This window comes from Eptesicus fuscus, chromosome 13 (genome assembly GCF_027574615.1).
Source record: "Eptesicus fuscus isolate TK198812 chromosome 13, DD_ASM_mEF_20220401, whole genome shotgun sequence".
NCBI classification, from domain to species: Eukaryota; Metazoa; Chordata; class Mammalia; order Chiroptera; family Vespertilionidae; genus Eptesicus; species Eptesicus fuscus.
This window is the reverse complement of record NC_072485.1, coordinates 8,603,670-8,628,721: the sequence shown is the minus strand read 5'-3', so window position 1 is coordinate 8,628,721 and position 25,052 is coordinate 8,603,670. Positions and strand designations below refer to the sequence as shown.

The 25,052-nt window shown below is 35.9% G+C and overlaps 1 protein-coding gene across 2 annotated transcripts in view; it reads right to left on the bottom strand.

The window, feature by feature from the left end:
* DYNC2H1 (dynein cytoplasmic 2 heavy chain 1) overlaps window positions 1-25,052 on the bottom strand; it is a 328,866-nt gene that overhangs the window by 177,986 nt on the left and 125,828 nt on the right. For both annotated transcript variants that reach the window (XM_028158576.2, XM_008150183.3), the window contains exons 53-61: window positions 24,440-24,524; window positions 18,428-18,582; window positions 16,890-17,027; window positions 10,371-10,484; window positions 9,616-9,776; window positions 8,376-8,499; window positions 7,486-7,607; window positions 4,988-5,074; window positions 774-900 (exon numbers count right to left, since the gene is read on the bottom strand). In XM_028158576.2, coding sequence (XP_028014377.2) covers window positions 774-900; window positions 4,988-5,074; window positions 7,486-7,607; window positions 8,376-8,499; window positions 9,616-9,776; window positions 10,371-10,484; window positions 16,890-17,027; window positions 18,428-18,582; window positions 24,440-24,524 — 1,113 coding nt within the window. The remainder of the gene's footprint in view (window positions 1-773; window positions 901-4,987; window positions 5,075-7,485; window positions 7,608-8,375; window positions 8,500-9,615; window positions 9,777-10,370; window positions 10,485-16,889; window positions 17,028-18,427; window positions 18,583-24,439; window positions 24,525-25,052) is intronic.

Here is a 25,052-nt window from a genome sequence, read left to right as displayed (position 1 = left end):
CAAATGGATTATGACAATTAAATAAGGAAGAGGAAGAGTCTAAGATAACTACATGTTTTTAGTTTTAATGCCTAGAAGAAAGATGTGTATGAGAGATAGGAAATCATAGAGATTTGGATAGAAAAAGAAAATAAATTTAAACATATGAGTTCCTGAGACAGTTAAATGCAAATATCTAAAGGATAGTTGGAAATATGAATTTAAAACTAAGCAGTCTAGAAATATAGCTCTGGTCAGCATCATTATATAGGCGATACTCTTCTGGATGAAATAACCAGAATAGTTGCAAAGAAGCTAAGGGAGAGAATATTGAGGCCAAACATCACTGAATGAACAGATGAAGAGAATGTGGTAAGGGAGGGAATCTACAAAACAAACAAAAACAAGAGACAATCTTTAACAGAGTACTTCAAGAAAATTAAATGGCTAATAGTGTAAAATCCTAAGATCACTGTCCTGGTAAAGGTAAATTCCAAAAAAAGAGTACTCCATTTTCCATCAATTCTTTTTCATCCCTGCCTTTCCCTTCAATAATATAGATAAAAAAGAGAAATAGGTTTCTTTGTCTAAAATCCATTCATATAAAGATACTTTGCTTAAAGATTAATTCACATAACAGCCATTAATATCTAGTTGATTTTTTCTTAAGCCAGCCAAAAGTTAATGGATATGGTATTTCTCTCCTTTTTATTTTTTTAACAAATATATTACATTATAGATTTCCTGTATTTTCAAGGAAGCCCTTATTTTTTACCTTTCTTTCTCAAACAAACCTGTGCAGTCCATCTCTTGTGTTCTCTATCAAGCTGATTAATTAAGACTTCCGCAGCTTTAATTGTTTCTTGTGCTTTGCTTACTTCAGCTTCAAGTTTGGCAGCCTCTGAAGTCCTGCTCTGAAATCTATGAAAACATTAAAGGCAAAGAAATGTAAGAGAGATTTGATTAAATTATCCTTAGGTAGTAAAGTGAACTTTTATATAAGAATTTAATTAATGATAATACTAATCGTATTTGTCTTCAAAATATCATTCATCAAACAGACACATATCCCAATATCCCAACAAATACTGGTATACTAGTGTGTGTGTCTGTGTGTGTGTATGCATATATGTATGTGTTATATATATAAAGTGTAAAATTCATACAGGGCATTAATTCACTGTGCAACTTCGCCATATGACATTCAAGACCCAGTTATGAGATTGATCCAATTCATCTTTTCAGTGTTATTTTATTCTATTCTAGTCCAACAAAACTATATGTAAATATCTGAGTATTTATTCTCAGAAAATGCTCTATCGTTCATCTGCTGTGCCCTTCTTCAGGATGTTCCATTTTCCTAGAACACCTTCCATCCCTTCCTTATCCTACCTCACTCCTCACTCTAATTTCCTTAAATATCTAGCTATCAAACATATAAGTAAACTTTTTAAATTCACCTCAAATAGCCAGTTTATTATATATTCTCTTCCTACATGCCCATTCACCCAAATTTATAACTCTTAAAATTTTTTCCTTAAAAATACCTACACAAATTTATAGTTTTATTAAATAAAATAGAAATATTCCACATGAATACTTAAGTCCTTCAACAAATACATAATTGCTGATGAAATGCCAGGGTATGGAAACGTATATCCAAACAGATTGTTACACAGGTCTCACCAATAATTAGCAGAGGATCTCAAAATTCATAAATGGGTGTGTCTGTCTGATATTAAGTTCCATGAACTTTACAGTACACTGTATTGCCACTTTAAGTACTTTTTCCTTCTACCCTTAAACAAGACTCTAGAATTCATATGTCCAATATGGTAGCCACTAGCAACTGGTGGCTACTTAAATTTATATGAATGAAAATTAAATAAAATTTGAAGCTCAATTTCTCAGTCATATTACCCACATTCAAAGTTCTCAATAGCCACATATCTTTAATGGCTACCATAGGGGACAGCCAAGATTCCAGGTCAGGGCACATACCTGGGTTACAGGTTTGATCCCCTGTTGAGAGCATGCAGAAGACAATGTTTCCTTTCTCTTTCTTTCTCTTTCTCTTTCTCTTTCTCTTTCTCTTTCTCTTTCTCTTTCTCTTTCTCTCTCTCTCTCTCTCTCTTTCTCTTTCTCTCTCTCTCTCTCTCTCTCTCTCTCTCTCTCTCTCTCTCTCTCTCCCCCTCCCTCCCTCCCTCCCTCCCTCTCTCTCTTCCTCAGGTAAGGATTAAAAACAAAACAAACAAAAATACTGCTACCATATGCTAACTACTCAATAAATACTGGACAATTACTTAAATGTTAAGTACTGATTCTGAGCATATGATATTAAAAAACACACACACTATTTTTCTTATACTTCTTTAATTATACCTGGAAGAAAATGATGTGATTTCTTTCCTGTATTTCTAACATCTATATATATATAAAGCCTAATATACAAAGTGTCCCCTCAGGAGTTCGACAGACAAGGAGTTTGATCGCTCACTATGACGTGTACTGACCACCAGGGGGTGGCGCAGAAAGAAGGAAGGCCCAGCCAGCAGCCGCTAGGGACCCTACCCATGCACGAATTTTGTGCACGGGGCCTCTAGTATAAAATATTCAGAAATATTGAACATGCTGAATTTATGGCTTTGAGGTTTTCTTTTTGGTCTGGCTTTTTTTTCTATAAGTAAATATGTAAATATAGAGATAATTATTTCCAGACTACATAGAGAAAAACAGTCATAGTTTTAATCTGATGAATTTCTTTCTTGGTACAATAATTTCTATTTCTTCCTTAAGAAAAAAAGTAAACATAACATACCACTTGAAATCAATGTGATCACATAAAAAGTGTTAGGTTCATAAAACCAAAAGCAAACAATAACATATATTATATTTAATAACATACTGTAGTTCCCCTCCGGCCCCTTCCCCCAGCCCTGGGAATTTCTTTCTACAGATTCAGTTACCTGTGGCCAACCACCATCCAGAAATATTAAATAGAAAATTCCAGAAATAAATAATTCATAGGTTTTCAATTGTGGGCCATTCTGAGTAGCATGATGATGTCTCATACCATCCAGCTCTGTCATGCCTGGGAAATGAATCAGCCCTTTGTCCAGTGTATCCATGCTGTACACATACCCACCCTTAGTTACTTAGTAGCCATCTGAGTTATCAGATCGACTGTCACAGTATCACAGGGCTATGTTCAAGTAACACATATTTTACTTAATAGTGGCTCCAAAGCACAAGAGCAGTGATGGTGGCAGTTCGGATATGACAAAGAAAAGCTGCAAAGTGCTCCTTTTAAGTGAAAATGTGAAAGTTCTCAACTTAGAAAAGAAAGAAAAAAAAAAAGCTGTAAGCTGAGTTGTTAAGATCTATAGTAAGAATGAACCTTCTACCCATGAAAGTGTGGAAAAGGAAAAATTCATGCTAGTTTAGCTGTTGCACCTCAAACTACAAAATATATAGCCACAGTGCATGGTAAGTGCTTAGTTAAGACAAAAAGGCACTTAAATTAGTGGATAGAAGACATGAACAGAAAACATGTTCTGATTGATGGAAACAAGTTACACCAGAAAGCAATGTGTATATAAGAAGAATTTAACAAGGGATCCCCTGAAGCTAGTGACCAGATTCACACAAGTTTTATTATTGTACTAGAGACTGGGTGCACAAAAATTCGTGCACTCAGGGGGGGGGGGGGGGGGGGAGGGTCCCTAAGCCCTGCCTGCGCCCTCTTGCAGTCTGGGACCCCTTGGGGGATGTCCGACTGATGGCTTAGGCCCGCTCCCTGGGGGATCGGGCCTACGCTGGTAGTCAGACATCCCTCTGGCAGCCCTGGAGCCATTGGGGGATGTCCACCTGCCAGCTTAGGCCCACTGCCCACGGGGAATGGGCCTAAGCCATTAGTCAGACATCCTTAGCGCTGCCATGGAGGTGGTAGAGACTCCTGCCACCGCTGCTGCGCTGGCCAGCCATGAGCTGGCTTCTGGCTGAGCAGTGCTCCCCCTGTGGAAGCGCACTGACCACCAGGGGCAGCTCCTGCGTTGAGAGTCTGCCCCCTGATGGTCAGTGCACGTCACAGTGACCAGTCATTCCCAGTCATTCCACCATTAGGGTCAATTTGCATATTACCCTTTTATTATATAGGATATTGTTATAAGTATTCTATTTTGTTATTTGTTATTGTTAATACTTATTGTACCTAATCATAAAGTAAACTCTATCATAGGTATGTATGTATAAGAAAAAACATAGTCTAAATAGGCTTCAGTGCTATCCACAGTGTCAGGCATCGAAGGGGCATATTGGAACATACCTCACACTGAAATGTTCCATTTTCCAATCTTCACAATTATTTTAAGTAAAATGTTCCCACATTTATAATAATTTCCATACAAATATTTTCTATCCTATACTAAATAGCTATCACAGGAGCCCAGAGGTACCTGAAAAGTTTTAAGATTAATAGTATTCATAAATGGTCCTTAAATTTGAGTATAATATTGCAAGGGAATATTTTTTGAACACCAAAAAGCACAAAGTTAAAAGAATAGACTTTTTAAATGTCAACATACACTCTCATGGAAGATTATTGAGTAGCATCATCTGAAATAAAGGAGTCTAAAACTTTAAAGTCAAAACAATAAGGAAACGGGAATACCAAATGTAAACACTCTCAGTATTAACTCATTATATCTGATTTATCTTGCTCAATTTTCCAATGCTTGGGAGTAAATATATATAATAAATAAATACATATAAGTAAATATACATACAGTGATAACTATATCAATGGAGACTTAAAATACTTTTGTTCTTATCATAAAACCTATTTTTAAAAAAAGGAATACCTTCTATATTATTTTATACCTTTCCCAATTTTAGTGATAAATAACAAAAAGAATTGAAAACAGCAATTCTAACTAAGATTTTCAAAAATAAAAAAAATAGTTGAAGTATGTTTTCAAATATCCAAAATGCATTTTAAAACTTAACTTACTTTTCTTTAAGTTCTGATACTTTTTGACCAACAGAATTAAGAAGCTCCTCTAGTTTCCTTTTTCTGTCTTCGGTTTTCTTCAAATTTCTAAAATATAATTGAATTTTATAAAAGTTATTCTATTTTAGATACCAACAAAATGCAGCACTAGCACCTTAAAATGTAATTTTGAAGTAAATAAATTACAATGAAAACTATTAATAATCCAGTAGTCATAATACCTTTACTTAGAATTTGATATGAAAAGCAAAGCTAAAGTTAAAAATGTATCTTCTGACTTAGCCATACCACGTATAGGAACCTATCTTTAAAAATACTTGTGTGTGTAGATCTCTGGATAAAAATGGTAAACATAGTCAATTATCTACTATCTCTTCTAAAACTCTACAGAATGAAACCAAGAGAATAAAAAAGATATACATGTACAAGAAGAAAGATAACGAAGGAGAAAAGTATTACAAAAGAGTAATTCAATAAAATTTTGAAAGGTGATAACATACCAGAAAAGCCACACAAGTTAAATGGCTTCAGGAAGAGAAGCTGAAAGAATTCTAAAATGTAGACAACAGGTACCTCTAAAATGCTCAGGAAATGTAAACTGGTAGCTCTGAAATGCTCAGGAATGTAGACAACAGAGATTATAAAGAGTTTGACCTTAGATTGCCTCCCCCAGTGAGAGTGTCCTTATCTTCTTAAGCCAATCCTGGAAGTCAAGCTTATACCCCTCACCCACCCCCATCCATTCTACCCACACCCTAGGCAGAAACTATGAGGATTCTTCTACAGAAATGACTGACCTCTTTCCCCCAAAACACCCACAAACATTGAGAGTTGCTATCAAATGGCCAGGCCACACTGTTGCATGCTGCTGGGCATTTGTGCATTGCACAATCTCCTGGGTTTGTCAAAACACAGACTGCCGTCCTGGCTAGTGTGGCTCGGGTGTTTGGGCATCATCCATGCACCAAAGGTTGCTGGTTCCATTGCAGTCAGGACACATGCCCAGGTTGTGGGCTCATCCCCAGTAAGGGGTGTGCAGGAGGCAGTCGATCAATATTTCTCTCTCACATCAATGTTTCCCTCTCCCTTCCTCTCTCTCTGAAAATCAATAAAAATTCTTTTAAAAACTATGAACTGAAAGGCCTCACTCTGCACCCCACACATTGTATCTAATTCAGTAAGTCTGATTGAAGCTCAAAAATGTGTACTTTTAACCAGTTCCCAGGTGACACTGATGCTGCTGCCTCAGGAACCACACTTGGAGAACCACCACAATAGAATAAAGCCTTCAAAATGGTGAGATCAAACTTTTTCTAGCCCAGTGTTCTAAACCCGGCCCAATTATTGATCACATATAATAGTGTAAGATAGGTAATGTTAGACATTGAAAGATCTCAAAAAGTTTTTCATCCTATTTACCTTTGATTAGGAGCTAATGTGAAAGAGGCGCTCTAGAAAAATGGACTAAACTAAGAAAAAGGCAAGGGCATTAACAAAAGAATGCAATCAGAAAAGAGACAAAGGTACTTCCCAGAAAAATGGTGAAGTGAAATCTCAAGATAATAGCTGTAAGCACCAGGCCTAGGGAAGAACTAATTCACATTGAAACACAAGGGGAAAAGGCTCTAGGATGGGTAATGCTAAGAAAAAAGTAAATAGAACACATAGATTCTGAATATGTTTTAGGGTCTGACAGGAAGACTGCGGATAAATATGTGATATGTAAACAGAAAAAATAATAAACTGAATAATCTGAGGTAATTATTAAGAACAATGAAGAGGTGTCCAAGAAAGGAAATATAAAACATGTCTCAGCTGTGGAAAGTATATAGTCAAAATAATGTATAAATTTAACACAAAAATTTCACAAAATTACATTAAGAAAATTATAAAGTTTAGGGGGCTAAAAAAAAAACCCTCCTTGTCTAGAGTAAGAATAATGTCAAAAACTGAACAATCAAGAATATAACATACCTCTTAGTCTGCATAAGAACAAAGGAGATAAAATACAATGCTGACCTAGTAACAACAGCAAATTGATATTTTTAAACCCAAAGAAAAATGGTTAAATTTTCCCCCTGCCTGCCCAGAGAATGTTTTAGAAAATACAAACTAAACATTTCCTAGAACTTAGAAGGTGAAAACAAATATAAAAGCCCACTATTTCCAAAAGCTACTTTTTTATACTTTAATATTATCCCTCTATAAAACTTTAGCTCTTTCTAAAAGAACTTCTACCAATTTATCCTTCCAACAACATAATAATGGTAGGAAAGTTATTGGTTCTTCTTTCCATCTCCTTCTAATTGGTTTTTCTCTTCTTGGTCTGTTTAACATTGAATTTGTAATTAGCTAACTCATTTTATATGATTTAATGTTTTCAGCTTCCTTTTTAGATATAAACAAGAAATCCTAAATAAATCCTAATAATATAACTAAATCATTAAATTGATTAAAATAAATGAAGGTTAGAACTGTTTGTATTTTCTGACACTTACGACTCCAATCTCGCCTGCTCGGTTTCCAAAGGCTGGATCCGCTCCAGGACATGGGAGTACTGCACATTGGCTTTGACCCAGGCAGCCAGCGGAGCCGCAGCAGTGCTGGCACGCTTGGCATTCTGAAAAAACATCAGTTATCCAGCTGCTTAACTTATTTTCAAATAATAACAGAATTAATTCTAGCATATTTTACTTAAGCATTTATTTCACAAATGAAGGTTTTGGTGGATAGCTAAAATAAAAACAAAGTGAGTTGCTATTTGATTAAGGTATGTCTCACTTCTTGCTTAAAAATCTTTCTGAATCTCATACAGTCCTTAATATAATGAGGGTTTATCAACATATTCTATTAGTCACATTTGTAATGACGATGTCTGTCTGCAACAATTTTAAGCATCAATTCTTTCTCTTTACATATTTATTAAATAAAAGCAATTTCAAAACATGGTTTTTAGGGTCAAAGAAGATGTACAATACATTTTTAATAAGGGATCTAAAACACATACTAGAATCATGGAGTTTAAACTATTTACTAAAATTAGATACAAGTACCCTAACACAGACATCAATTATTATATGACTAGTACACAGGAAGAAAAACATACCAGGCAAGCTGGACTTGATAAGGTAGACTGGGACCTTACCACTGACAGACAAGAGTAAGATTTAAAAACCACTTATACTAATAAGTATGCACCACGCCCCAACCTGTATTCTAGTTAACCTAATTCTGGTGGTAAATGCTTTCTACCTATAATATGTAGAGCTTATTTTTTAAAACTTTTAGTTATTAGACAATCTAAGCAATTGATAATGTCATCACTTTTAATTTGCAGAATATTATAAAGCATTGAAAGAGACTTTATGGCATAACTTTAAAAAATTACCTTTGGATCAAAAGATCCTTTATTTTTATAAAGAAGTTCTTCAACACTGTCTCTTATTTCCTTTGGAATATTTCGTGCATCAAAGGTTGCTATGTCTTCTCTCACACCTCTCTTTGCGAGGAAACTAAAATTAAAGCATATTACTTCAAATGGGGTTAAATAACATTTGCTAGTTCTTACAAAAATATCAATTTAACAAAATGGCATATGCAATCATTTTAATCTATTAGCTAACACAAAATAGGGGACTGAAGTATGTAAGCTTTAAATGGACTATTCACATTGTTTTATAAACAAGGAGGAACTACAAAAAGATGCACAACAAATTTCCTAATATTCTGTGAATAACCTGTAGCAATAAAATAAAGAAATTACAATCCTGTTATTCTACCCACATCCCTTTATGTGAACTAGTTGGTACTCATATGTTCTAGGATATGCAAGAAATTTTTCTGCTTTCTAAGCTATTTAAAGTGTTCTCTGAACCTAAATCTCTCCCGACTCCAGATAGGAAAGGACTTTACTACCAATCTAAATCCTAAAATGTAATTGAATACCACAACAACACTGCTATAATATAAAACCTGAAGCTGCATTGTTGCATATTTAGTTAAGACAGTCTTTCCTAGTAGCTTGGCCAGCGTGGCTCAGCGATTGTGTCAACCTATGAACCAGGAGGTCAAGGTTCAATTCCCAGTCAGGGCACATGCTCAGGTTGTGGGCTCAGCCGACTGGTGATTCCGTTCATTGATCTTTCTCTCTTTCTCTCCCTCTCTCTTTTTCTCTAAAATCAATAAAAATATTTTTTTAAAAAACAAAAAGACTCAGTCTTTCCTAGTGTGCATTTTTCTTGTTATTTATGGAGCTCTCACTCTCTCTTACTATTCCAAGAGTGCAAAACTCTCTGAGGCTAGTGACTATATTTTCTTCATCAGTAAATGACAGTAAACATGACGTGAGTACCAAATAAATGATTATATTTATCAAGACATTCTTAAAAGATTTTAAGGCTTTCCTTTTCTCCTCTTTTGACACTTTTAACAACCACTTATGGAGAAAGGAAAATGTAGCTCTCGATACATTGTTACATAGAGCATCTTGAAATATCAGGGCAAAGTGTGCTGCAACCAGATAATTAGATGAAGTTCAATTTGAGAAACAAAATAACACATATTTTAAAATATAAAGGAATGTGTAATGCATTGATGAAATAACATTTTTCACAAATTCAAAAACTTACCTTTTCATGCTCACCCAAGATGTATCAAAGATACCCATCAACCTTAAAACTCCTTCAAGAATGTCTCTGATTACATCAGGTGGCATACGCAGTGAGCGAATTTCTGAAAGAGATTCTGGCTTAATGTTTCCAACTGCTAGTTTCGCTTCATACACTAAAGGCTAAAAGACATAAAGGGCATTTTCAATTTCAAAACATATACGTAAAAAAAATTGTTAGCTCATTACAAATCATTGCATATTTGTCATTTTAATAAAATGACTCTAGTTAAACATGCTTTCTCTTCAAATATCAAAATGCTTTAAAACATAAAGTACAAAATGTTCAAGTTAAGAAAGTAAGAGTCCTTGCCATAACAGCATCACTCTAAGCTGGGAGATCTAATTTGTTTTGAGACTGTTTTGCCAGTTTCAAAGCTCTTTATATTCTAAGACTAGTTAGTTAATTTAGTCAAGTCTCAAGAAAAAGAGCCTTAGTGTTTGTCTTAATTTATCTACAACACATTTTTTTCCTCCACAGTCAAAACAACATGATTCACAGGAAACAGATTATATTTTTATTACCATCAGTTAATTTGCTTACTTCTCCTGGGAGAATTCTCTTCCTGCTTCTCTTTTACAAATAATATTCTAGTTACAGCCACATTTGATAATACTATTAGAAAATAACTTCAGCAAATAATGTTTAAAGTCCTATATACAACTGATAGTAAAAAATGTAAATGGCTCTCACAGTGTTTCCTTTTTTTAACTTACTTGTACTTCTTTTAATTCATCATCAATTTTGTTTTTTCTTTCTTCAATTTTAACAACTTCGTCTGCTATTCTGTGCTTCAGTCTTTCAAGTTCTGTCTTTTGCTCACTAGCATCCTACAGAAATATTTAAATGGAATTTCCACAAATTTTAATGCACTCGATATTTAAAAGCATGATACCTAAAATGTAAGTTTTTTCAAAATGACATTTTCTATTAAATGATTTTCTAATTTGACATCAGAATTTCTAAAGAACCTGGAAAATCAATGATTCAATGTACTCTATTTACTATCAGGAAGTTCCTATGCTTTATATGTTTTCATTTTTTTGGACAGCAAAGCACTAAATGCTTATTATATGTAAACTAAACAAGTCAGAAATACATAAATTAGAAAATGATTATAATACACATTTAACACTTGCAATAAACAATCCAGAGAGCTTAGTACTATTATGCTAATTTCATAAATGAGGAACTAAAAATGAAATCTTCTATAATTCTAATAGTAGAGACTAATAATTCTTAAAGACTATAGTATATTAAAAGTTTCTATACTTTATTTTATAGAAAAATTAATTGAAATCATGACAATAATTTGATGGCAAATATATGAACAAAATTAGTAAAAATTCAAAGGAAACTAAATTATCTACAAAGGTTAATATGCTAAGTGTCCAACCGTCTGACCGTTCGTGGTAGCTATGACGCAGATGACCACCAGGGGCAGACGCTCAATGCAAAGGCATGGAAACATGGAACAGATTGATAAATCTCAGAGGACAGGGAGAGGAGGGTATGTGGGAAGAGATTAAACCACAGATCTTATATGCATATAAGAGGCCCACTCGGCCTGGCCTGTGCCCTCTCTTAATCCAGGACCCCTTGGGGGATGTCAGACTCCTGGTTTCAGCCTGATCCCTACAGGCCAGGCTGAGGGACCCCACCAGTGCACGAATCCATGCACCGGGCCTGTTTTGGCCCGATCCCTGCAGGCCAGGCCTAGGGATGCCACCGGTACATGAATCTAAGCACCAGGCCTCTAGTATATAAATAAGACATGAATTATTTGCTTGCTCCTAAAAGCAAAATCAAGTGTCCTACATACATAAAAATGCTTGAATACTATGAATGCTTGTATATGGTTTATTTATACTAACAGAAAAACCAAAGAGGAAATTAATCAAGAAACCTGTCAAAAGTCCTTACAACAGAGGTTCTCAAACATATTATAATCATTCAGGGAGCTTAAAAATGAATGCCCGGTGTCCTACTGTCAAGTATGTTGATTTATTTATTCTGGATGCAGCTAGGCCACAGATATTTTAAAGACTTTCAAGGTGGTCCCAATCTATAATCAAAATTGAGAATCACTGAACCAACTTTTCCTATATCCCATTCCTTTCATCAGGTACCTTACACATCATCAGTTCAATCGAATTTTCTACCTTCCACAAGCACCTCTCTCCCTTTGTATCTGCTACCATTCCTAAATAGGAAAAGTATTTTCTTTATCTCCACAATCAAAATCTTTAAAGGCCCAGCTGATGTGTACCTTCTTTTATTAAATTTCTTTTCCAAATGGAAGTTACCCTTATTCTGAGTTCCTATTATATTTAATTTGTACATGCCTCATGCCACCAACTTTAGAAGTTGCACAGTTTGGTATTTAAGCTGCCTCTCCTTTTTTTTTTTTTTTTAATAAAATAATAAACAGAAGTTTATTTTTCAATTAAGCAAAATTAACTTATAATATGACATATACACTTATTCTTCTGTCAGCTAATACAACTAGCAACAGTCTTAGAAAAACCTCTTCTTAGAATATCCCAGAGAAAAGAGTATTACAGCAGTCAATGTATATTACTCATGTTCACTAGTCTGAGAGAACACAGACACCATAGTGTTGAATGTTTTCCTTTTATGAATACATAATTAGTATTATCCTTATTTAGCCTTCACTTTTTTTCATATTTCAAATCACTCTTTAAATGTAGGAGGTATGTGACAGATATTTTTCATAATCAAAATTGCCTGCTGCTTTAAATAAATATTTATATTAATTTAGCTCTAAACTGCATTCAGAAAAAAGTTTTACAATATGAAAATTACATTTGATTTTCTGATACATCACTAACCAGGTCAGGGACTCAATAAAATTATCTTGGAAACACTGAATGTGTACATAACCATCAATTATCTGGAAATGTTAAAAATTTCCCATATGCCAATGAATCTATTTTGACCTATCAGGTGAACTATCCTTTTCATTATGTAATTCAAATCAGTCCAGACAACCCTCTTGTAGAGCTCACAATATGTAAGTCCCCTTCCCATGTTCATATTTCCAATGAAGATGACCAGACTGAAGAGTGAAATACAAAATAAAATATACTATATTCGAGAAAAAGGAAATTTCATAAAATATCCTCTGAGAGCTAAGTAGAGATATTGCTTCACTGAAACAAACAAAAAAAAAGGAACACTCCCAAAAGGAAACATTTAGAGATTCAAAAAAGAACTTCCTGAGAAATAATATGATAGCAGAAATGAAAAATTCATTAGGAGAATTAGAAAATAAAATTGAGGACATTTTGAATAAATTAAAGCAAAGCTATACAGAAGCAAACAGGTTAGAAAACAAGAAAATTAGAGAGCTAGACCAGGAAGCTCCAAGACAAAATAATAAATATTCTAAAAGGCAGAACAGAAATGAAGGAAAAGGAATTATCAAGAAAATAATTTAAGGAAATTACCCATAAGTTTTCAGGTGGATAGAACCCACATGGTATCAGACACATTAAATGAAAACAAACCTAAACAAAGGCAGAAGTCATAACTTTCAGAGCAAGGAAAACAAAGATCTAAAAGATCTCAAGAGAGAAAAAAACAAAACAGTTCACTTCAAAGCAACAAGAATTAAAATAGCGTTGAGTGTGCCCTGGCCAGCGGCTCTGTTGGTTGAAGTGTCATCCTGTACACCAAAATGTTGCAGCTCAATTCCCGCTCAGAGCACATACCTAGGTTGCGGGTTCAATCCCAGGTTGGGATATATAAGGAAGGCAACCAATTGGTGTGTTTCTCTCTCCTCTCTCTCTCTCTCTCTCTCTCTCTCTCTCTCTCTCTCTCTCTCTCAATAAAAATCAATATGCCCTCAGGTGAGGACTGAAAAGAAAGGAGGAACCAAAAAGGTAACATATGAGAACATCATGAGAGGATATGAAGACATAAAAGAATACCTGGACAAAAAAGAAATATTTGTGTGGGAGAGAGATCCAAGATGGTGGCATAGGTAAACATCCAAACTGCTGCCATGTACAATTTTGAAACTACAACTAAAAGACAAAACATTTATCACCCAGAACCACGGGAAAGCTGGCTGAGTGGAAGTTCTACAAGTAGATGGAAAGAGAAAAGAGCATTCAGGGCACAAGCGCTAAAAAACTGAGGTACGGGGGCGCACGCGCGATACGGGCTGGCGGCGGATCACGGCTGGCGGCGGGAGTTGCTTTCTTCAACCCGAAGAGACAAGCTCCCGATCTCTCTGAAATGCAGTTTCTGGGGAGAAGCTGGACTGTCTGCCATCGGGTGGGAAAGTGAGGGTGGCTTGCTCACAGAGCAGCACGCAAGAATAATCGTTTGCTGTGCTGGGGTGCAAGACACGGGGACGTGGTCGGAGAGGCAGAGACGGCTCACTGCCACCCATCGCTGTTTGCCATGCCCAAGCCTAGTGACGCCCTGAGACTCTGCCCCGCACAATCTACAAACACACCCAAGCTCCAAGCAGCAGCTTTTGCATATGAATGGCCTTCTCTATTGCACTTTAACCTAGCAAACTTGCAACCCAGTGCAGACAGCTCCAAAGCCTCCAAGCTCCAAGCAGGGAGGAGAGGACTGTGGTTCTTGCTGTAGCTCCTGCAGGGTGGCCTCAGACAGTAGCAGAACTGCACCCCATTGGAGATCCAGCAGCCAGTGTACCTAGTGGTCAGTGTGAGACACCAGATTTCAACTCTTCACATCCATAAGTGACACATTCGGGAGGTGGACTCAGTGAGCACCAAAGCCCCACTGAAACAAGTCCTGTACCATAAGCGTGTCTCCAGTGCAGCAGTTCTTCCATTATAGACACAGCGGGTCCTCACAGCCAATTGGCCTGGAGGTCAATTCCTCCCAGTGTACCAACAGCAATCAAGGCTTAACTACACCAAGACTTTGCACTCAGCCCACAAAGGGGTGTACCAAGAGCGACCACCTCGGGTGACTGGGGAAGCTGAGCTACTGGCCCCTATAGGTCACCTAGCACACAAAGCCACTCCATCAACACAGGGAGGCAGCCAAAATGCGGAGACACAGAAGCATGTCATGAATTGGAGAGATGGAGGAAAGTAAACTACTGGACAACACAGAGTTCAGAACCACATTTATAAGGTTACTCAAGAATCTTCTAAAAACCGCAGAGAATCTTGAAGAGACCTTCTAGGACCTTAATGAGAATGCCAAAAAAATGGAAAAGGACCTGTCAGAAATTAAGCATACACTGTCTGAAATAAAGAATATACAGAAACTCAACTGTAGATCACCGTACCCGAAGAGTCAAACCAAAGATCTGGAATATGAGGAAGCAAAAAACACACAACCAGAGAGGCGGAAAGAAAGAAGAATCCAAAAGTGTGAGGATAGCGTAAGGAGCCTCTGGGACGGCTTTAAGCATACCAACACCCGGATTTTTGGGGTGCCAGAAGAAGAGAGAGAGCAGGATATTGAAGGCCTATTAGAAGAAATAATGACTGAAAACTTTCCCTACCTGGTGAAAGAAATAGACTTACAAGTTCAGGAAGCGCACAGAACCCCAAACAAGAGGAATCCAAAGAGGACCACACCAAGACACATCATAATTAAAATGCCAAGGGCAAAAGACAAGAGAGAATCTTGAAAGCAGCAAGAGAAAAATAGTTACCTACAAGGGAGTACCCATATGACTGTCAGCTGATTTCTCAACAGAAACTATGCAGGCCAAATGGGAGTGGCAAGAAATATTCAAAGTGATGAACAACAAGAACCTACAACCAAGATTACTCTACCCAGCAAAGCTATCATTCAAAAGTGAAGGTCAGATAAAGAGCTTCACAGACAAGAAAAAGCTAAAGGAGTTCATCACCACTAAACCAGGATTACATGAAATGCTGAAGGGTATTCTTTAAGAAGAGGAAGAAGAAGAAAAAGGTAAAGGTAAAAATTATGAACAACAAAAAGACATCAAATACATACCTATCAACAAGTGAATCTAAAAATCAAGTGAATAAAAAAATCTGAAGAACAGAATGGACTGGTGAATATAATAGAATCAGGGACATAGAAAGGGAGTGGACTGACAATTCTCAGGGGGAAGGGGTGTGAGGGGTGCAGGAAGAGACTGGACAAAAACCTTACACCTATGGATTAAGACAGTGGCGGGGGGGTAAAGGCATGGGGTGGGGTGAGGAATCAGGTGGAGGGGAGCTATGGGGGGGGAAAAAAGAGGAACACCTGTAATAATCTGAACAATAAAGATTTATTATAAAATAAAAAATAGTAATAAAAATAAAATCCTTATGAATTATAAAAAAAGAAATATTTGTGTGGATGGTTGTAAAGGAATGAGAAAAAAAAGGAAAAAAAAGAAATATTTTTTTGAAAGGGTTTAACAAAAGAAAGGCAATGACAAAGGGAATACAATTAAAATATTATAAAGATCATGAAAATATAAATAGAATGAATAAAGACTTATTTTGTAAATATTGAGAATATAAAGACAGAAAACTCATGAAGCCTAACGAAGATAGCTTTTTTTAAAATACTCACCTGAGGATATGTTCATTGATGAGAAAGAGAGAGAGAGAGAGAGAGAGAGAGAGAGAGAGAGAGAGAGAGAGCGCGGGGGGGAAGAGAAACAGTTTTGTAAAAATAAAATACAGTATCAACTTAAGTAGCAGAGGGTAAACATAAAATCGCTTATAGACAAATCTATATAAATTTAAAAGGTTTATATTTTTACATTTATGAGTTTTAGATAAATTATTATATGATGAATTGAGGAGAAAATAGTTAACCTTTTGCACTCAGATGTCGAGTGTGACTCGACACGGTTAGCATCAGTAGCAGCTCTTTTTATACTCTTTGAATGTATCAATAATTTGAAATATAAAAAAAATCCAAATAAATAAGTTTGTATGAAAAGAAACTCCAGTTTTTTATTCTATTGCCACGCTTTATAAAATCTGGGGTATTTAAAAAATTAAATCCCGAGTAGAATAAAGGAATCGAGAAAAAAGCAAGCGAGTGCAAAGGGTTAAGATTTAAAACAATGTGAAAATAGCATGTTCTTCCACAAAAGCTCAAGCACACAATACTCTCAGTCAGACTCAGCATAGACAGGCAGTGTTTTTAAATCACTTAGTAAAAATGTTATTTCTCATACTGAGGAACAATCAGGTATGAATGGGCTCCCAAGTGCTTGCATCCCTCTGCTCTCTGAACGTCACCTGCATTGACACTGTGATCTCCTGAAGGGCAGCATCTGCTTCATCTTGCTTAGTTTTAAGTAACACACTTTGTTCTCCAGCTTTTCTGTTCAGTTCATCCACAAGAGCTTTAGCTTCATTTAGTTTAGATACACCAGCCTATATTAATAAAATATTGATTGGCAATATTTTTTAAAGAAATTGCATATACACACAGCCTATAATATTAAGCAAAAATGTAAATGTGTGCATATAAAACATTCACAAGTAAACTTAGGGGTTTTTTTAATTGCAAATTATACTGATTTATTTAATTGTATAACCATTAAGATGTAGTAAAAGACTCCAAAGAGGCTTAAAAAACAGATTTTTAAAACATGACAATAAAGCTAAACAGATCAACACATATTTGATAGCTTAAGCAGGGGCTTTTTATCTACTGTAGTAGATGAGAGAGAAAATAGAAAGCAAGAAACAATTCAGAAAATCTTTCCCATTTTTCAGTCTCATAGATGGTGGTAAAAGAATTCATGGGCCATTCTTTGTATACTGGACAACATTTGGATTTGTCTGTCCAGTCAAGACACTTATAAAAAATATAGGGACTGGACTGAGGCACCTCACATGTGGTTCTGGTGGGTTATTCTTCAAAATCCTTGCCAATTCTTTGGGTGATCATTTGATTCTGGCCTGGTAATTATGATACCCCACTGCCCATGAACAATCCAACGAACAGACATGAAAAATATTCCCTTTTTTCTATGACTTGGGTGTTTGTGAGAAAATTTAGGGAGACAATAATGGCAAAAAAGAAATGTAACCAATATTTGTTGAGCCCCCAATATAGAGGACAGGCATTGTACTGGTTCTTTAAATATATCCTTTATCTAATACACACACACAAAACAACCACTGACCCAATTAAGCTGCAACTCAGCAAGCTTAAGTGATTTATCCATAGAAGCCTAGAGAACTAAATCAGGAAATTAACCCTCCCAAAGCATATACAGTTAGTGGCTTAAAATAAATAAAAATAAATCATTAGAAAAATGGATAAAAATACTACAAAGTAAGATAAATTCCAGTTTATTACACTAACAAAGAGAAGCTAAAACTTTGAAATGGAAATGCTCTCTGACAACTTCTGAAGCTGACATTTAATGCCACCTTTTGTTTAAGCTCTAATATTAGAGCAATATAAAAAGGAAAATATTCAGAAAGCACTAAGTGACATGCTAGAATGTTTTTTATAAAATATAATTTGAATGTTTATTATAAAGCATAATCTTGGATATTATATCTTAGAATTTTTTTAAATGCTTTCATGTGATAGGGACTTTTAAAGACAGCACCATAAGCTATAATACCACAAAAATACCATACAGTTAAGAAGAGGAATAATTACTGCACAAAAAATATATAAAAACATTACTACAATTTAGTGGGCAATACAAACAAGGCATTTAATATATATAAAATGTTTATTTATATTAAATATATACCACAGAAAACAAGGATTGTTGTTCTGTATAGATAATTCAAGATTATCAATATTATACCTGTAAATGACTTTGCCTTTTTAATAATTCCTTTTTCTTGCTGCTACTAATGGCAGAATATACACGTAAGAAGGTCATATATCGGCTTGGTGTAGCACCATATGCTTTACAAGATTCGTGGATTAATAAAAATGATTTTAAAAAATCAGGATCAACTAGAAAGAGATAAAAAACAAAAATTACTTAATATATGGATGATCCATTAAGAATTAGACAAAGGTGGCAGAGTAAGTGGATTCTGCATGGACATGCTCCCAGGAATAGACTGGAATTACAACTAAAATACAACTGAAGACTCACAGTAGAGAACCCTGAAACCCGAGAACTGAAAGTAGAGACCTCATAGAGACTGGTAGGAGGGGTGGAAGGGTGAAAAGGCTGGCCAGGCACCCACAGACAGCAGGTGAAGTTCTCGAGAGATATTGCAGCTGTGGAGGATGCCACTGAGAACTCTGGGATATAATCACCAAGCTGGGCCCCCCAGCAGAGAGCACTAACATCTGGCTGTGAAAAGCAGTGGGGTTGCTGCCTGCCAGAAAGCGACTGCTGAAAATTCAGGCACCCTCTTAAAACACACAAAATTCCCTGTGGAGCCACCCACCTTGTGCTTAGGCAGAGGGAGGGAAGGGTGGACTGGAGCTGTGTGAGCAAACACCTCGTCTGGGGACTCAGGGGTTAGAGCTCAGAAGGCAGAGATCACTAGTTTCCTGTACTGAGTCATCACCTCATGCAACAGAGAACATCTACCCCTCACAGACATTTGCCCTGCCTGGGGTCAGGGTGGGGGAGCGGGAGGGTGATGTGGGGAGACAGCTGACCTACTCTATTGCAAAACACCTTGCCCTGAGGCCACTTAAGAGACTGAAATAACCATTAGCCTCCAACCAGAAGCAACTGCTCCACCCTGTTGAAAAAACTCTCCCCACACCTGAGGACAATTGCATGGGGGCAATTCAAATCAGAATCCTGTCAGTCTGTAAGCAGAGGCTGTCTCTGGAGGCTTTGAGTCTTTGCCTGATCTAATTAGCCAGAAATAGCATTTGACACTGTCCTGCACTAGAAATTGAGAGGTATAGAGGATCTACCTAATACATAGTCACAAACCCAAACAGAGAGCCAAAATGAGGAGAACAAAGAGACAACCCCCAAATGAAAGAACAAGAGAATTCTCCAGAAGAGATAAATGAAGCAAAGATAAATTTATTTGAAACAGAGTTCAGAGTAATGATGGTAAAGGTGCTCAACAGCATGAAAAAAGATATAGTAACTATGAAAAAGAACAGTAGGCAATAAAGAATGACATAACACAAATAAAGAACATATTGGAAGGAATACACAGCAGATTAGGGGAAGATGAGGATTCAATCAGTGAATTACAAGACAGGATTGAAAAAAATCACTCAGAGAACCAAAAAGAAAAAGCAATTAAAAAACAGGAGGACAGCTTAGGAAGCTGTGGGACAATGTGAAACCTAACAATATTAGAATAGCAGGTGTGCTAGAAGAGGCAAAAAGTGAGAAAGGGATAGAGAACATGTTTGAAGAAATAGTGGCAGAAAACTTCCCTAACCTGGTAAAGGAAAAGGTCACATAAGTACAGGAGGCACAGAGAACCCCAAACAAGAAGAACCCAAACATGCCAACACCCAGACGCATCATAATTAAAATGTCAAAAATTAAAGACAAAGAGAGAATCTTAAAGGCAGCAAGAGAAAAGCAAACTGTTACTTATAAAGGAGTTCCCAGAAGGCTGACATCTGCTTTCTCATCAGAAACTCTAAATGCCAGAAGGGAATGGCATGAAGTACTCAAGGTAATAGAAAGCAAGGATCTGAAACCAAGATTACTATATCCATCAAGTTTATTATTCAAAATAGACGGTCAAATAAGGAGCTTCCCAGACAAAAAAAGAGGCTAAAGGAGTACACTACCATCAAGCCAGCATTACAAGAAATGCTAAAGGGACTGTTGTAATGAGAAGAAACAGAAAGAAAAACCTAGCCATACAGGATTAAAATGGCAATAAATAAGTACCTATCAATAATAACCCTAAATGTAAATGGATTAAATGCTCCAATCAAAAGGCACTGAATGGATACAAAAGGTAGTTGAATGGAAACAAAAACATGCTGTCTAAAAGAGACCCACCTCAGAACAAAAGACACACAGAGGATGAGAGTGAAGAGATGGAAAATTTTTCCATGCAAATGGAAAAGAAAGCTGGAGTAGCAATACTCATATCTGACAAATAGATTTCAAAATGAAGGCCATCACAAGAAACAACAAAGGTTACTACATAATACTAAAGGGATCAATCCAACAAGAGTATATAACTCTGATATAACATATATGCATCCAATATAGGAGAACCTAAATATATACAAAAACTTCTACATGACTTTAAGGGAGAGATCGACAACAGTAAAGTCATAGTAGGGGACTTTAATATCCTGCTGACTTCACTGGTAGATCTTCCAGACAAAAACTGGGGGGCGGGGGGGGGGGGAAATACAAAAGATCAATAAAACCAAGAGCTGGATCTTTGAAAGGATAAACAAGATTCATGAACCTCTAGCCAGATTCACCAGAAAAGGGAGAGGACCAAATAAACAAAATCAGAAATGAAAGAGGTGAAGTAACAACTGACCCCACAGAGATATAAAGGATCATAAAAAATTCTATGAACAACTCAACTCCAATAAGCTGGACAACCTTGACCAAATGGACTTATTCCTAGAAAAATACAATATTCCAAAACTCAATCAGCAAGAATCAGAAAACCTGAATAGACAGATAACTACAGATGAAATCGAAGCAGTAACAAAAACTTCCAGCAAACAAAAGCCTTGGTCCTCATGGCTTCCCAAGGGAATTTTACCAAACATACAAAGAAGAACTAACTCCTATCCTCCTCAAACTCTTTTTAAAAATTCAGAAAGAAGGAACACTTCCAAGCTATTTCTATGAGGCCAGCATTACCCTAATCCCAAAACCAGGTAAAGACACTGCAAAGAAAGAGAATTACAGGCAAATATTCCTGATGAACATAAATGCTAAAATCCTCAACAAAATACTAGCAAATCAGATCCAACAATACATTAGAAAGATCATACACCACGACCAAGTGGGATTTATTCCAGGGATACAAGGCTGGTACAATATCCATAAATCAATAAATGTGATACATCACATAAGCAAACTGAAAGACAAAAACCACATGATCATATTAATAAATGCAGAAAAAGCATTGGACAAAATCCAACACTCGTTTTTAATAAATTCTCAACAAAGTGGGAATAGAGGGATCATACCCCAACATAAAAAAAGCCTTATATGACAAACCTACAGTCAACATCAGATTCAATGGACAAAAGCTAAAACCATTTCCTATAAGAACAGGAACAAGACAGGGATGCCCACTTTCACCCTCCTGTTCAATATAGTACTAGAATTGCTAGCTGTAGCAATCACACAAGAAGAAGAAATAAATGGCATCCAAATTGGAAAGGAAGAAGTAAAACAGCCACTATTCGCAGATGACATGACACTATACATGGAAAACCCTAAAGACTCCATCAAAAACTACTAGATTTAATTAATGAATTCAGCAATGTAGCAGGATATAAAATTAATACACAGAAATCTATGTCATTTTTATATACCAATAATTAACTCCCCAAAAGGGAAAGCAAACAACCCCATTTACCATTGCAACAAAAACATTTACATACGTAGGAATAAACTTAACCAACGAGATGAAAGATCTATACTCAGAAAACTACAGGACATTGGAAAAGAGATAGAGGAAGACATATGCAAGTGGAAGAATATACCGTGTTCATGGATTGGTAGAATCAACATCATTAAAATGTCCATACTACCAAAAGCAAGCTATAGATTCAGTATAATCCCTATCAAAATACCAACAGTTTATTTCACAGACCTAGAACAAACTTTCCAAAAATTTATATGGATCCAAAATAAGCCCCAAATAGCCATAGCAATCTTGAGAAAGAAGAACAAAGTTGGAAGGATCACAATACCAAGTTATAATACAAAGCCACTGTACTCAAAACTGTATGGTACTGGCACAGAACAGACATATAGACCAATGGAACAGAACAGAGAACCCAGAAATCGACCCAAGCCATTATGCACAATGAATATTTGACAAAGGAGACAAGAGCATACAATGGAGTCAAGACAGTCTCTAATAAATGGTGTTGGGAAAATTGGACAGATACATGCAAAAAAATGAAATTAGACCACCAACTTACACCATGCACCAAAATAAACTCAAAATGGAGAAAAGACTTAAATGTAAGCCGTGAAACCCTAAAAATCCTAGAAGAAACCATTGGCAGCAAAATCTCAGACATCTCTCGTAGCAATACCTTTATGGATACACCTCCTAGGACAATGCAATCTAAGGAGAAAATAAGAAAATGGGACAACATCAAAATAAAAAGCTTCTGCACAGCAAAAGAAATCATCAACAAAATAACAAGAGAGCCCACTGCATGGGAGAACATATTTGCCAATGTAACATCCAATAAAGGATTAACCTCCAAAATTTACAGGGAACTCATACAACAAAAGGAAGATAAACAATCCAATTAAAAAATGGGCAAAGGACCTTAATAGACACTTCTCCAAAAGGGACATATGGAAGGCCAAAAGGCTTATGAAAAAAATGCTCAAAATCACTAATCATCCCAAAGATACAAATCAAAACGATTATGAGATACCACCTCACAGCGGTTAGAATGGCTATCATCAACAAAGGACAAGTGTTGACAAGGATGTGGAGAAAAGAGAAACTTCATACACTGCTGGTGGGAATATAAACTGGTGCAGCCTCTGTGGAAAACAGTTTGGAGTTTCCTCAAAAAATTAAAAGTGGAACTCCCATTTGACCCAGTGATTCCACTTTTAGGAATATATCCCAAGAATTCAGAAACACCCATCAGAAAGAATATATGCACCCCTATGTTCATAGCAGAGCAATTTACAATAGCTAAGATTTGGAAACAATCTAAGTGCCCATCAGCAGATGAGTGGATTAAAAAGCTGTAATACATCTATACAATGGAATACTACACAGCTGTAAAAAGAAAAGAACTCTTACCATTTGCAACAGCATGGGTGGAACTGGAGAGCATTATACTAATTGAAATAAGCCCGTCAGAGAAAGATAAATATCTCATGATCTCACTCATATGTGGAATCTAATGAACAACATAAACTGATGGACAAAAATAGACCCAGAGAAACAGAAACATCGAAACAGATTGTCAAACCTCAGAGGGAATGCAGGGGTGGGTGGAGGAGTGGGAGAGATCAACCAATGAACTCATATGCATAACCCAGTGGTCGGCAAACTCATTAGTCAACAGAGCCAAATATCAACAGCACAACGACTGAAATTTCTTTTGAGAGCCAAATTTTTTAAACTTAAACTTCTTCTAATTGCCACTTCTTCAAAATAGACTCGCCCAGGCCCATGGTATTTTGTGGAAGAGTCACACTCAAGGAGCCAAAGAGCCGCATGTGGCTTGCAAGCCGCGGTTTGCCAACCACTGGCATAACCCATAGACACAGACAAAAGGTTGGTGAAGGCTTGCAGAGGAGGGGTTTGGAAGGGGCAACAGGGAAAAGAAGGGACATATGTAATACTTTCAACAATAAAGATTTATAAAAAAAAAAAAAAAAGTTTAGGCTTCTAGCCAAAGACCCTAAGCAATAAGAAGGTGTTCAGATCACTGGAGTCAAATATATAATTATTAATTTCTTAAGTTCAATAGACATTCTGTTAGGTCGTATATGAAATGACATAAATATTTATTTAAAAACAACCAGGGCTTTAAAGTTTAGTTTTGATCAAAAGAGATATAACCTTGTTAGCTTAGTATCATTCAAATTCATAATCATCGTGAATCTTTAATGGATCTGTAACATTAGATGGCCATTTAACAAATATAAATGATTTAAAATAAATTTCGTTAAAAGTACCTGAATATTTTTTCTTTTCTTCTTTTCTTTTTTTTTCACCACATTTTTCTTCACTACCTGTTTCATTGAATAACATTTCAGGTATCTAAAAAATGAAGAGCATTTCTGTAAACCTCAATTCAGTATGAAAAAATTTTAGTAAATGCAATTATCCGAGGTTAAAAACCTTTAACACAGATGTACACACATGCACATATACACATACACACATGCACACACAAATAGTATCAATTGCATTTTTCTTCTAGGATTTTTTCCAGACAAAAATAAAAAAAATAAAAATATATACATCTTTAGAAGACATTATTTCCTAGACAAGATTTCACATGTATCAACCATTAATTGATTGAAAAATGACACTGAAGAAAAGCTCCAATATCTCATTTAAAAGACAATTAGACTGAAATGAAGAAAATCACAATTTAGATTAAATTAGAAAATAATCACAAATGTCATTTAAAATAGCATAATAATTAAAATACGCAGCATAAAAATAACAAAATGGTTTCATGGCATAAAGTGATCCTAAGGGTTCTTTTGCTTTCTTGAATAAGAAATAACTAAAAGTATATGAAAACAATTTAATAATTGATAATGCTAAAAGCTATCTATT